Raw genomic sequence first — 14202 nt, 5'->3', positions numbered from 1 at the left:
CAACCACTTTTCGTTCATTGTTACGCATATTATTATTATTATTATTATTATTATTATTATTAATAATAATATATAAAGTCAGTGGTAGCTCTGCCTTCAACAAGTATACAACAGTGGCTTTAAACACATTATAAATTTCCAATGGTCTATGTCAGGTCGGGCTTTATATTTGTGAAGAAGAAGAAGAAGAACTAATTTTTTTAATAAGCAATTATTCTGTATCATATTAAAACATGATCGTATATTTGAAAGCAAGTACCGTCTATAATTGCCGGGAGAGTATCCTTGAAATATCGAGTAGAGTGGCCGTTATGGCGAGTGCATCGTGCATAGTGTGTCCTGTGATGACGAGAGTTGTGTGGGGTTTTCTATACATATTTAGTAAACTTACACCCTTTTTCTTTCCTTTACACGTTCATACATTCCCTTCTTTTTTCTACACTTTTTCCCAGTCATTTTACACTCCTCACTTTTCTCTACTTCTTGTTCTGTTGAACTTGGTCTTCAGCCCCCTTTGTCTGTTCTAAATTCTCTCCTTATTCTGACCTTTTCCTATTGTACCATACTTCTCTCCAAAAAATCACAGAAGAAACAATTAAAGAGAAAGCGCAGGAAAAGTGGTATGAAGAAGGTGTCAAGAAGAGCAGTTTGAAAGGAATATACACATATAAAAGGCGTTATGAGAAAATAAGTTATATGAAGAATGATTTGCGAAGCATTTTACTTTTCAAAGCCAGGTCAGGGAGCCTTGAAACAGGGGTAAGATTGAAAATTTAAAGAAGTGAACGAAAAATGTCAATTATGTTTTAAAGAAGATGAAACATTAGAACACTTATTGTTAAAATGTGAAGAAACCCTAAAAATCAGGGGAAAATGGAAATGGATCGATGAAATGAAAAAGGAAGGAAATTTGGTTAAATTTGCTTGGAGGCTAGGCTTTAATGTAAATGCAAGGGAACTAAGTGAGAAAGAAATTAGAAAAAACAAAGAACTTCTTGAATTTTGGTGGAAAAAGAAAATGGAAAACTCTAAATGAAAAAGGAGCAGTACTTACTTTCTCTTTTTTTCTCTTTTTCCCGAACCAAACTTCCGAAGAGAAGGAAGGAAAATACCTTGAACCTGAACCTGAACCTGATATTTGACTTTTTCCCGAGTGCGACACTTCTTTTTTCACGTATTTTCGCTTTATCATACTTACTACTTTCTATCTGTTTTATGACTTTGTACACATATTGTTACTTTTTTTTTTATCATTTTTCAACTATTCTAATCTTTACATTTTACACGTTTAATTACCATTCTAAATTGCCGATATTCTTGTTCAATACAGTGATAATGATACTATTCAAAACTTTTGTGATGCTTACTACAAACAAACAATCATCAATCAATTGCCGAGAGAGCAATTGTGGCCAATGAATAAGAATAAGAGGAAGAAGAAAAAGATTGGAAATATAAAGTTGCTTTTGTGAACGTACTTGTAAATGATTTCATTAACACTGGCAACGTAAAATATAAGGGGAGTATAAGAACAGTGTTAAATTCTTATTATATTTTAATTCACAATGGCTGGTAAGGCCTCTGTTAAGTTGGAATTGATGTGCAAAGAAGAAATTGCTTATGACTTACCTCATGATGATCCGCTCGAAGGGAGAGGGTGGACATACGAACTAAAGAATGACAACAAAGAGTTAATATTATCTACAACGGAAGGAGAGGTATCAGTGGACAAACATACTGCTATGTGCTCTTTGGATGTGAAACTAAACGTTGATAGGGTGAAACCAGAATTAGCACTAGAAGAAGATCCTGCATTTGAAAGTAATATAGAAACGCTAAGAAAAATTGTGGTTCAGGAGACTTTTGCGTCGTATTCTAATGACTCCCAACAATTAACAACAAAAAGTTTAAATTCAGTTCGGCCAGAAAGGTAATGTTCAATTTTTCATTAACTAATTTGCTCAGATTGATATTACGGTTACATGGTTTCGGAAATTTTGTTGGTTAAATGCAATACTTCACGACAAATATTTAGATATGGGAGATATCATGAACGTAAAATAGTAGCCTACAATTTGGAAATGACATGAGACACATAGACAAGCTGCATACCAAATAAAAATAATAACAACATAGATACCATCCATACAATTCTTATGTAGTTCATATCTTGATAAAATAATTATTTCTTTATTATTAGTTACACATTTCTCACTAATTGTTTCACATATTTAAAATATGGGTGCTCGACGATATTGTTTTATTTATATAGAGACTTATGTAAAATAACAAATAATGAGAATGGTAATTATCCTAAAATTTTACAAATGTAAACCTGTAATGTATTATATTCGAACATAAACTATGGACGTTTGTGATTTTATTTAGGATTTAGCCCAAATGGGTCTAGCCTCATTTTTCCGGTGGGCTTCGAAAGACATAAGTAAAGTACAAGATAAAGAATATTTTTACCAACAATGGATGTTCATTATTTGTAGAGGTCCATACATCAGTCCAATTCATAGCTGCACTCATTTTTTCAAGGAAGTCGACTTTTTACATTCCCAGGAATCTTTTTTAGGGTATGGACCTGCATTTCTCAATATGGGATCACTTTAAAGGCTTGGTGAACGTACATAATATATAAATTATTGTAAAAACAACGCTAACCAGCATGTGCTAGATGACCGGTAAAAATAAGATTGCTATGCAGATTAGGGCATTACGCAGAATGTGGCTAAACAAGGATAGCGCAAAATTCTGTATTTAGGATGACTTACATGTCTTACGTGTTGAATGTGTTCTTGTACGTTCCTAAGTATTTTACAGGTAACATGCTGAAATGCTTTCTTTGCTTGTATATTTGTGTTCCAAAGTAACACAATACATTAGGGACGTAACTTCTTAATTATATGGATCCCTTCATTCCCAAACATTTTCATAGTTCCATGTTATGATTTGCCACACTAAATTTTGATACTTCATTTCGCTTACAGTGGTTACTAGCTACCTTGACAAGGGGTTACTTTGCACATCGGGCATTACTTCGTACAAAATATGAAGAGAGTTTCACAGTCCTCCGTCAGTAAAACCATGAATTGTATACACGAAGTTTCAACTACCACCTACGATAGAACATGTAACTTTATTTTGGTGTTAATGTTTGGGGTCAGCATCAGTTCTAGTTACAGGGAGAGTTTGTCGTTGTAGTGGTATGGAAAGCAGTCACTGTAAGGACCGCCAAATTTTAAAAGAATATCCGTTAATGTTAAGTCAGTTTCGTTATATTATACAACGTAACTTGCATTATACAACGTAACTAATAACCGTTTGAACATTTTAATACAAATAAATTAGTTAAACGGCGGTTAGGCTTTATGAAGCGCCATTCTGTGCGTAATTATGTTGACAACACAGGTTGTAAGTCATTCATAAAAAATACAGATTAGTGAATTGGATCCTAAAACCAACGGTGCTGACAATCTCTTACAGTTGAGACCTGCAGGGTCCCTGACGATTCGAATGAATCGCTTCTACCCTAAGACCTTACATACCACCCTAGTTGCATGCCTTCGGCATTCAAGTCATGACACATCAGGGTTAATTTCCCAACCCCAATTGGGCTGTCAACATTCAGGCCTTGAGGAGGCATTTTAAGAAAATAAATATAATGAAGAGGACGACAAGAAATACACCCTGGGAGGAGATTTAATGCTACAGCCCCACATTTCAATTCATCAATTTTTTAAGCAATTTTATTACTTCAGGCCCGCTCGTACCTACCAAATTGGTAGGTTTACAAATGTAACCATTTAAAGAGCGCTAGCTAATACTTATGTGTGACTTACTAGCAATTGCATTTATCTTTATCGAGAATAAAGTCACATCCGAGAGCATTTGTCACAATAGTGAAACACAAGATAACAGTAATATTAACTTGTTCATTAAACATTTTTGTTCTTCAGGGCCTTCTCGTACGTAGCAATCTTAATATGTTCTCATAACATAAACCTTGATTTTACCATATACAGTCTAACTGACGTAGGCACTCCGTACTATCGATACATCATATTATCCGGTGTTTATCGTAGTAAAGGGTACCGTGGAATCGTAAACGGGCTTCCCTGTTTCTTTTTCTTTAGATCGGTTTATGATTCCCGGCACAAGAATACAAGAGTTTTTTTCAAACATCAGAAAGAATAACATATGATTTACTTTCTTTAAATCCAAATCAAAACCCTAATTATTTTCTATAAATCCAAATCAAAATTAACTATTATATCAAAATCTAAAATCCGAACATCAATTTTATTACTATTATACTTTTCTCTTATTATGCCAACCTTAAAAGTTAGAACAAAATTTGGAAATTTTAGTCAATTGCCGAATCTGCATATTAGCTGGGACCCAACCAGGCGTCGCACTGGTTTCATCACTTTAATTTTATAACGAAAGTTGGGATGTCCCTAGGGGATGAACTATATTTTAACCTTCAACTCATCTTAACTTATAATATCGCTTTCTCTGAAGTCAATTAACTTCAGTTATCATTAGTCACATTGAATGCACATTGACTTTTCATAGTAGACTGCATATGTATATCGAAACGACGAACAACTCAACGAGCAACTTTATCAAATTCAAGGTTATTGTCAATTACTTTCAATATTATACTAAATTGTGTTTAACTTACAGTATTTTGACGGCCACTTAATCTTACATTACAAATTTCGCATATTTTCTCATTATACAATCACAACATCAGATGAAAAAATTCACTATCTGAAGAGCACATTTTTTTAATTATCCAAAATTTTAACTTTATGATTAATTGTAGTTATTACTAGTACTTCTCTAATTATGTTCGTAATTATCTCTAATTGCCTAACATGTCTCTAAATGCTTGATTGTATGGGGACAGTTAATGTTAATATAAGCATAAAGGAGAATGATTAAAAACTCAAGCAAAATTTGATAATAAAATTTTATTCTGAAGTATGGTTCCCAAAACTGGAAAGACCTGAAAAAAAAATACAAAACTTAAACATCCTAATAAGAATTCGATACTGAAGGTCCGCATCCGAAACGGGACAGCCATACTTTTCAAAACTGGTGCGGTATTATTACAATTTCAAAGTCCGAAATCGCGTTCTAAATCAATTACCTGTTTAAAATTTCCAATGCTGTCTTTCCTCTCCTTTCCACATTCATTCTTCATCTCCAAAAGCTGTAAGGAATCCATAAAACATGACATCTAAGTAAACGTACCTGATTGTAGAGCGATTTTGATGGTTCCTTGGACTGGTGCGTCAGTGGCGGTGGGCACACACTTTGATTCTGAAAAGTAACCTTCGAAATTCGGGGAAATAAACAATAATCCTTTTTTCATAATCTAAAAGTTTAAAAGTTCAAATTCGGTATTTCTGATTTCTCATCTCTTCCGGGGTTTAGCCCGAGTTCGGGTGAAGTTCACGCTTTTTTTGTGCCAAGATTTAAATTTTCCATCTGTGCCGGTTACGCTTGTGAGCTGTAATTTAGCACGGTTACGTGTACTTTTCCAGTTAGTTTGTTTAATTTCGGTACTTTTCTCCTTTTTACAGCGTATTTACTAAACTTCCACGTAATAACACACCATCCTTTACGGCGTTTGGATTTACGCTGCATTGCGATACCTGTCATAAATTTCTTTTTAGGTTTGCTTTTACTATTACTATATTTTGCCATGTAGTTTACTATACAATGTTCGTACGTGTTTTCGCTTAAGCGTTTTAGTGCTCTTCGGAGTCCATATACACTTCTTCCGCATGTTTGACTCGAAATAACCTCGCCTACAGCTCGACTTTAATTTGCATGTAGTTCGTCTTTGACCGAGTTTAGTGCGTTCCGTATTACGCTTACCAAGGCTCTTTCCTTTTATTCTCAACTTATTTCCTACTGCACGCCTAATGTGTGGTTGTGCGTGCTCAGAATACGCTGTACGTGGAGGTCGACGAACATTGTTTTCATCATGAGCTATCAACTTGTCTACATTTTGAGTAGCACTACACTTAAATTTTCGCTCTTTACAATTTCGCAAAAGTGAAGTACTAGCTTGAAAATTCAAACATTTCGGCAACTGAAAATTAATAAATGTTGCATCTGATGTACTGATATGATCACGTCTGATCATTTTAATTCTATTGATTATGCTCCTCGAAATCGAGTTTACGTTAATAATGTATTACGAAAACTCAACTGGGTATCATTGGCAATCTTATTTTCTTCTTAACCTTGCTGTTATATTTCGGTTCTATAACGGAAATATACTTTCGACTACGTGTGCTTTATTGGAAGTGTTACTTTTACGCTTCTTTACGGTAAACATTTCCGACCGATATTTTATATACGAGACCTTCACTACGTAAAACACAATTCGCTTGGCGGGTCTATTGTTAATTTGAAGTCGTTTCCTTATACAATACTCAAAGCTGATAAAGTCGAAATAGATTTACAGCACTAAAATGCAACTTATCTTAGACATACACTGTTACAAAGACAAATTTGAATTTGTTAAGTCGCGCAAAACCATTTGCTGCGACACAAAACCGACAACACTGTAACTTCGTTATCACACAAAATCATCAATTGAACTCTCTAGTCTTCCCTGGCTTTTTCGAGAGGGCGGATACGCGCAACCTGAACGCTACCGCTTATCATGTGTGAAACATCGGTATTCCTTGCCGGCAAAACAATTACATTAGAAACAATTGTCCAGAGGTACGCGTAACGATTCTTCTTTTTTGCTATCTATACACTGCATATTTCCTTTTTCTGACTGTAATCGACTTTCTGGTTTATTTGGCACATATCTTTCCCAACTTGGGCCGCCTTGAATTCAAGAGTATTTACGGTTTCTTTTCGCCGTGCACTCTTTTAATTTGTTGGTTTGCCTACACTCAAACTGTGCCGTTCGCATGTATACATAGAACACAGTGAGACCTTTCTTTCATTCCGCTACACTATTTTTAAACTCAGCAGTTACTGAATCAACATGATTGGCCGCGTTAACTAATTCAGAGCGTACTTCAGTTAAGGAGTTATTTGCTACTTTGATATCATTACGTAAGCTGTCTGCTTTGGCATTCAATTCGCTCTTTCCTATGCTCCCAAATCGTTTCTGTTACGGGGTTTGAAGTTCACCTACTGATTCATGTATTTTTTGTCCTAGACATCCAATATTCATTACCATTTTTGAGCAATGGTTTCTAATTGTTTCTCTAATTCCTCTGTCAACGTTGCTTGAAATTGTTCTAAAACACTAGCCTCCATATTGATATGAATTACGAGCAACTAATTCAAAGTGCAAAAATATAAATGTCTGAGTTTAATACGAAAATAAGAAACATGCACTTAAAACATGAAACACTATGAATTTTGATATTACGACCATTACCAACCAATCCTTCTTTTCACAACTCAGGTTTCACTTTGCGAAGTGCTTCAATATAAAATTAACACAGATATAAACTAGTACCATATATAAAATATTTTCTATAACTATTCTATCAGGCCTTGATTCCATTTTGTACTAATACACAATACCACACTCAGCAAGGCCATGTGATAATATTTGAAAAACAGTATCACGTGACAGTTTGTACACAATAACTGTGTCTTCATCAGACTTCCACTCCTTCTGGCTGCTAGGAGTTGGTCATCACTTATATAGACTGTACGGAGATCAATTTTTATTAGGTTCCGCCCCTTCTTTAAAAAGTAACACTTGTCTGGTTTTACTTTCACTTTTTAGTTGCACACGTGTCCAATTAAAGGTTTACTTTTTTCCGCTGGATGCGTCCTGTCCTCTAATTATCCTTATTTTCCTTGTTATTTTGTTTCTTTTTCTTTCTTCTTCCTTTTTATTCCTTCTTCTTTAAGCAGAATCTTCTCTTACTCCTTATTTATCGAGAATCCTGCATTCCAGTTCATCACTTTGCCTCCTGCTTTCATAATCTCTCTGGCTTCCTTCTATTTTCTCACCAAAGTCGTGTTCTCTACTTTTATGACCTCTGCTCCTTCCCACCCTATCCTGTGGTTTGTTTCTTTCTGATGCTTGTATATCGCATTGTTGTCCATTTTCAATCTTACATCATCCTGGTGCTGTTTAATCCTTTTTTTGCATTTTTTTGTTTCTCCTATGTAAATTTTGTTACACTCCTCGCATCCTACTTTATATATTACTCCCCCTTGATCTTTGTTCGCTATTGCTTTTCTCTTTTTTCTTCTGACTAGTTCAATTATTCTGCTTCTTCTTTTCCTGTACGTCCTAATTCCTGCTTTCCGAAACATTCTCTGTATGTTCTCTGTTTGTTTGCACAGTTATTGTGTTGAAACTGTCACGTGATACTGTTTTCTTTTTACATATTATCAAATAGCCTTGCTCAGTGTGTATTAGTATTAAAACATTTACTGTTATTCATAAATGCACATAAAGGTGCATAGTGTAAAACATGTATTTATGTGTGTATACTCAATCAGCTGTTTGCTATCCACTCACATCTACATAGAATTAAAAATCAACAAGAAAAATTTTTATGAGCTACATTAATCTCTCTGTTGCCCTCAAGGTAAAACATATTTCCTTAACTTACATGAAAAATCTACATTACTCATTTCTTGTTTTTATCTGTCACTCTGCTTTATTTTTAATTAATTGTGTTCGCCGAAGATCTGATGGAAATTGACTGTCGACACTAGGCTAATCAGATTCAAAACTCAACACGTTATCTGTATAACTAATGGTATTGTAAAAGCAGTTGCAGGAAGATTGCTATAATTTAATCCGGAAAACGGTCGCCATGTGCTTGAAATCGTGTTTTTTGGTAGTTGTTAGATTCTTGTAAATATAATCGTAACCTTCACATTGATTTTCGTCTATTTCTCAAGATTTGTCACTTGTTTATTGCATTTATCCCAGCTTTGCTACGGTAGGGGGACGTAATATTGAGGTCTCAAATATTCAGTAATAGTCATAATAATAATAATAGTATAGGTAACAAATTCCGTATGAGGACACATTGTATTAAAGCCTGTAAAATAACCCGTAGCGTAAGGCATAAGTTACAAAATAGTCGGGATTGGAGAGAAGTGTCAGGAGCAACAGCACATACCCTCTCGATACGTTCCTACAACTAGCTACATGTTAAAACGGAAAGTTTCCCTACAACGACCTAAATGTTATAAAGGAAGGTTACATGTTATAACGGAAAGTTTCGAGGTAATTTTCGTGTAGAAAGTAGGGATTCTGAACTCACAAGAGCCGTAATTACAGTTGTTTTTAAGTAATGGTTATGCTGGCTAAGCTACAGAAGATGTCGAAGGGGTTTCGGGAAAGGGGTTACGTACCATCATGAGACACCTCTACAGCTACTCAAATTTAAACGAAAGATTTCCGCTAATATTTCGTGTAGAATATATTCTACTGTACGTTTTCAGGAAAAAAGCTGTAAAAAGAAAGAACTGAATATAATTGAAAACTAAAGCTTGTAATAAACTAACTTGTGAAGTTTGCAGATGTAACTAAAAAAACTTTGCTACAAAAATATATACACAGACCATAATTCAGTGAGCTCTGAAATACAAACTAACAAAATGATGAATAAAACTCTGTCTACAGAGCAATTGTTGCTTACACTATTTCTAGAATCGAGATAAGTTTGAGAAATGTTTACGATAGTTTTGGTCTCGTCTCGATTCTCATCTCCAAAGCATGACTATAGTGTGAGTTAACCTTGTCCCGTTTCGAATGAAAATGTTTCATCCCGATCTTGTTTGGTTTGGTTTAGAATCGAGATGAGAAATTCGTCTTTTCATGGGCAACATTACACAAAACTAAAAATTTTTTTTTTTTTTTTTTTTTGCCTAATATCACGTTTCTGCTTTAATGGTACGACCTGAGCGATAATAAGTTTTTAATTTTTAAATATTCTTCGAGATAAATATTATTATTAGTATTACTCTTGAAAACTTGATATTTCAAGTGCTGAAACAAACGAGTATTCAAATATTTGAATGTAATGAAGCGTGTGTTATCGCCGATCTATTTCCATCAAAATTCCTAAAGTAAAAAAAAAAAAAAAAAAATGCTTGACGTTTATTCGATCGAAGATCCTCGAGATAACTGGTCAAGCTACTAGACCACTGAACCACGATCACAACGCTGTAAATGATTCGTCTTTAGTCTTGTTACTTTAAATTTCTCTGCCTCAGCTTGGAAAGTTGTATGTAATTTTTTAATTGGTTTCAAAACGCCTTTCGTGTTCCTTTTATGATGATATAAGTGAATGATCTTCCGTACAGTTTCTATTAATACGTTGAGTTGTTTTTAAACCTTTGGATCGCAAGTTGTTTTTTTCTCCACACGAAACTACAGATAAGACAGATTTAATTCTCATGCTGTGCATTTGTGTCAAGGCAGCCGACAATACCTGGTCATAGACTTATGTCCGCCATGATATAAATGATAGTTTAATTTGATATAGTGAAACAATCTACAGCAACTTATTTTGAGACAATAGTGATATGGTACTCCATTTCATATTTCTACAATATTTAGTCTAATAAAACATGTAATATAGCGTAACTTTATCATGTAATATAGCGAATGATTACATTTTTTGTTGCTACTTAATCATTATCTCCATTTACATTTCATTGTTTGTTGAATTTGTTACAGGCGCGATAACATCTTTGATTTCCACGGAGAAGGGAATATGTTTACTACATTGAATAAAGCCATCTCTCATTCTTATGGGGAATCTGATACTTCGACGCAGTTTGGCAAAGGATTTCATCGATCACGTTTGACAACAAATATGGTGACGCAGGAGAGTGAAAAGCGTCGTACGTACCATAATAGTGATAAACGCTTTAATCAACGTTCAACTATGTCAAGTGGTGAGTTTGTGCATTCAGGTGAAAAATCTCACATATGTGGAGTATGTGGAAAGGAATTTAGAGTATGTTCAAGTTTGGCCACGCACATGGTGATTCATACAGGAGGGAAACTACACACGTGCCAAGAGTGTGGTAAGACATTTACTCGTCGTTCAGATTTGGCTAGACACATGTTAATCCACACAGGAGAAAGAAGTCACACGTGCCAAGAGTGTGGTAAGGCATTTAAGCATCGTTCACATTTGGCTACACACATGTTAATCCACACAGGAGAAAGAAGTCACACGTGCCAAGAGTGTCGTAAGGCATTTAAGCATAGTTCACATTTGGCTACACACATGTTAATCCACACAGGAGAAAGAAGTCACACGTGCCAAGAGTGTGGTAAGGCATTTAAGCATCGTTCACATTTGGCTACACACATGTTATTCCACACAGGAGAAAAACCTCACACTTGCCAAGAGTGTGGTAAGGCATTTACTCGTCGTTCACATTTGGCTAGACACATGTTAATCCACACCGGAGAAAAACCTCACACTTGCCAAGAGTGTGGTAAGGCATTTCATCTCCGTTCAACTTTAGCTAGACACATGTTAATCCACACAGGAGAAAAACCTCACACTTGCCAAGAGTGTGGTAAGGCATTTACTCGTCGTTCACATTTGGCTATACACATGTTAATCCACACCGGAGAAAAACCTCACACTTGCCAAGAGTGTGGTGAGGCATTTACCTGTCGTTCACATTTGGCTAGACACATGTTAATCCACACAGGAGAAAGAAGTCACATGTGCCAGGAGTGTGGTAAGGCATTTACTCGTCGTTCACATTTGGCTAGACACATGTTAATCCACACCGGAGAAAAACCTCACACTTGCCAAGAGTGTGGTAAGGCATTTACCTGTCGTTCACATTTGGCTAGACACATGTTAATCCACACAGGAGAAAGAAGTCACATGTGCCAGGAGTGTGGTAAGGCATTTACTCAACGTTCACATTTGGCTAAACACATGTTAATCCACACAGGAGAACAACCTGACGCGAGAAAAACATTACACCTTCCAAGAGTGAGGTAAGGCACTTTGTCTTTGTTCATGTTAGTAAACACAGAAGGTACTTACACGTGCCGAGCGTGTGGTAAAGGATTTAGACTACGTTCAATTGTGGCTACATTTATTTAATTCACACAGGAAAAAAAATACACATGCCGAGAGTGTGGTAAGGCATTTAATCGAGGTTCCAGTTTGGCTGCAAACATGTTAATCCAAACACGTGCCAACAGTGTGGTGAAAAATTAATTCAACCTTCAAGTTTGGTTACACACATGTTAATTCTCAGAGGAACAGAATATCACACAATCTACGAGTGTGATGGCGAATTTAAATATCGTTTAAGGTTCGTTACACACATGCTAATTCATACAGGAAAAAAAGGTCACGTTGCTAAGAGTTTGGTTAGAAGTTTAATCGAAGTTCAACTCTGGCTACACATGTTAATATCCATTAGAATATGCATTAATATGCCCTGAGTGTGGTATGTCATTTGATATACGTTGAAGTTTGGCTAGAGACATGTTAATGCACTCAGGAGTAAAACATCATACATGTAAAGAGTGTGGTAAGGCATTTAATCTACGTTCAAAATTGGCTACACATATGTGAATACACACAGTAGCAAAATCTCACCTTGCAAAAATCCTGGAATAGAATTTATTCTACGTTCATACGTGCTGAGCCACACAGGATCAAAACCTCACGCGTGGGAGGTGTGGAAGACGATATAGTCTACGCTCAAAACTTGAAATGCAGTTGAACACAAGGCTGTCACTAAAGAGATGCAAAGTGCTTAGCAAGGCATTTACTCAAGGTTCACATATTGCAAACTAAATGATAATCCACAAAAGACAAAAATCTCACACGTGCGAAGAGTTTATATGAGTTGTCGCACTCTGTTGGAGGAATAGAGATGGTATAATCTAAGCTGTTATTTTTACTCGTGCTATGAAAATTGTACTATTCCAAATTGAGTGCTTGAGTAGAATAGTCGACAAACGGATGTCATTTGTGTCTGACGTTATCCCATGTTTATTGTAGATCCCTATCTAAGCTCAAGTTATAGTCACCAAAATGAGCAACTCTGTCACCTTCTGACAACATCTGGAAATGATTCGTGGCATATTTCAAGTAAACTTTGAGCACTGTTCCTATATGGTCTGCAGAAACACCGGACGGAGATTGTTTTTGGACACACCTCTGCTTTAATAGTTTCACACTCACATACGAGATCATTCTGTGCTCTGCTGCCCCATTAATTTTAATACTACAAACAATCCGCCTCTATGGTCCTGCGGTCTTATTTCTATGTAGAGAATTGGTTGAGAAACGACATTCCACTGTTCCTTATCGATATTTTCAGACATGTTTCGCTCAATACTAAAAAGATATATTTACGGCAGAGTCTGTAAAATTGTTTGTAACACTTTGTACATTTTTGTAGTATAGTTTAAAGGTGGTTTTCTGTTCACTGCACTTTTGAGCAGCATTCTACTGTACATCACCACATTAAACGCAGAATATAAAACATCTGATTTGGCACACTTGTCTAGCGTGGGATCACGTTGTCCTAGTCACTCTCACTCTTTTCTTGCCATCTGAGTTGAACATTGTAAATTATTTTAATTGAGTGTTCTCTACCAATAAATGATAACGATATTTCACTGCATCCCAACTGTCAAACGCAGACTCTAGCCGTTGCCTTACTACTGGGTTCACAATGGAAATGATAAAGTATAGAGATAGCTCAAATATTTTTCGCGAAGCAGTAGCTCGAACTTTAACTTTTCTGCGGTTTGATGCCGTCTTTTTGTATTTTGTGCATAGACGATCCTAAGTACATACAAAGATTTCTTACTGCCAAACTTAACATACAGATTTACAGTGTGGATAGCTTCATTATTCAAAATCTATAAAAAAAACTGTTGACCTTCTAACCAAAAGTATTCCACATACCTTTCATTGTCCGATTACCTAGTCCCACTCTGGAGCTATACCAATGCATAACTTGTCCATATTACAGTAATATATCGAAAAAGTAAATGTCACGTATATCAACAAACGCTTCCAAACTCAGCACCCTTTATTCATGCAATATATACTACCTCATTTTAGACCCCACACCAAATCGCTATCAGCATACTCCTTTTCTCTAATATTTACGCTCTGCCAGTACACTTTACCCTCGTGAGATTCATTGTTTCTTACCGTACCG

At 35.6% G+C, this 14202-nt stretch overlaps 1 protein-coding gene across 1 annotated transcript; it reads left to right on the top strand.

Moving 5' to 3' along the window:
- Nucleotides 1–1025: 1025 nt before the first annotated feature.
- Nucleotides 1026–14070, top strand: LOC145675599 (uncharacterized). The gene is made up of 2 exons (XM_081746132.1): nucleotides 1026–1930; nucleotides 10715–14070. Exons 1-2 carry the CDS (start codon nucleotides 1566–1568, stop codon nucleotides 12009–12011), a joined length of 1662 nt encoding a protein of 553 aa, XP_081602258.1. The 5' UTR covers nucleotides 1026–1565; the 3' UTR covers nucleotides 12012–14070.
- The last annotated feature ends 132 nt before the right edge of the window (nucleotides 14071–14202 follow it).

The sequence above is a fragment of the Thermobia domestica genome, chromosome 18, assembly GCF_964235325.1.
Source record: "Thermobia domestica chromosome 18, izTheDome1.hap1.1, whole genome shotgun sequence".
NCBI lineage: Eukaryota > Metazoa > Arthropoda > Insecta > Zygentoma > Lepismatidae > Thermobia > Thermobia domestica.
This window is presented reverse-complemented; position numbering and strand designations above follow the sequence as displayed.

Bases quoted from the DNA above. Each gene is read 5' to 3' on its own strand.
- LOC145675599 (XM_081746132.1), top strand. From the start codon at position 1,566: ATGGCTGGTAAGGCCTCTGTTAAGTTGGAATTGATGTGCAAAGAAGAA. The intron at 1,931-10,714 runs GTAATGTTCAAT...AATTTGTTACAG, and splicing joins AATTCAGTTCGGCCAGAAAG to GCGCGATAACATCTTTGATT.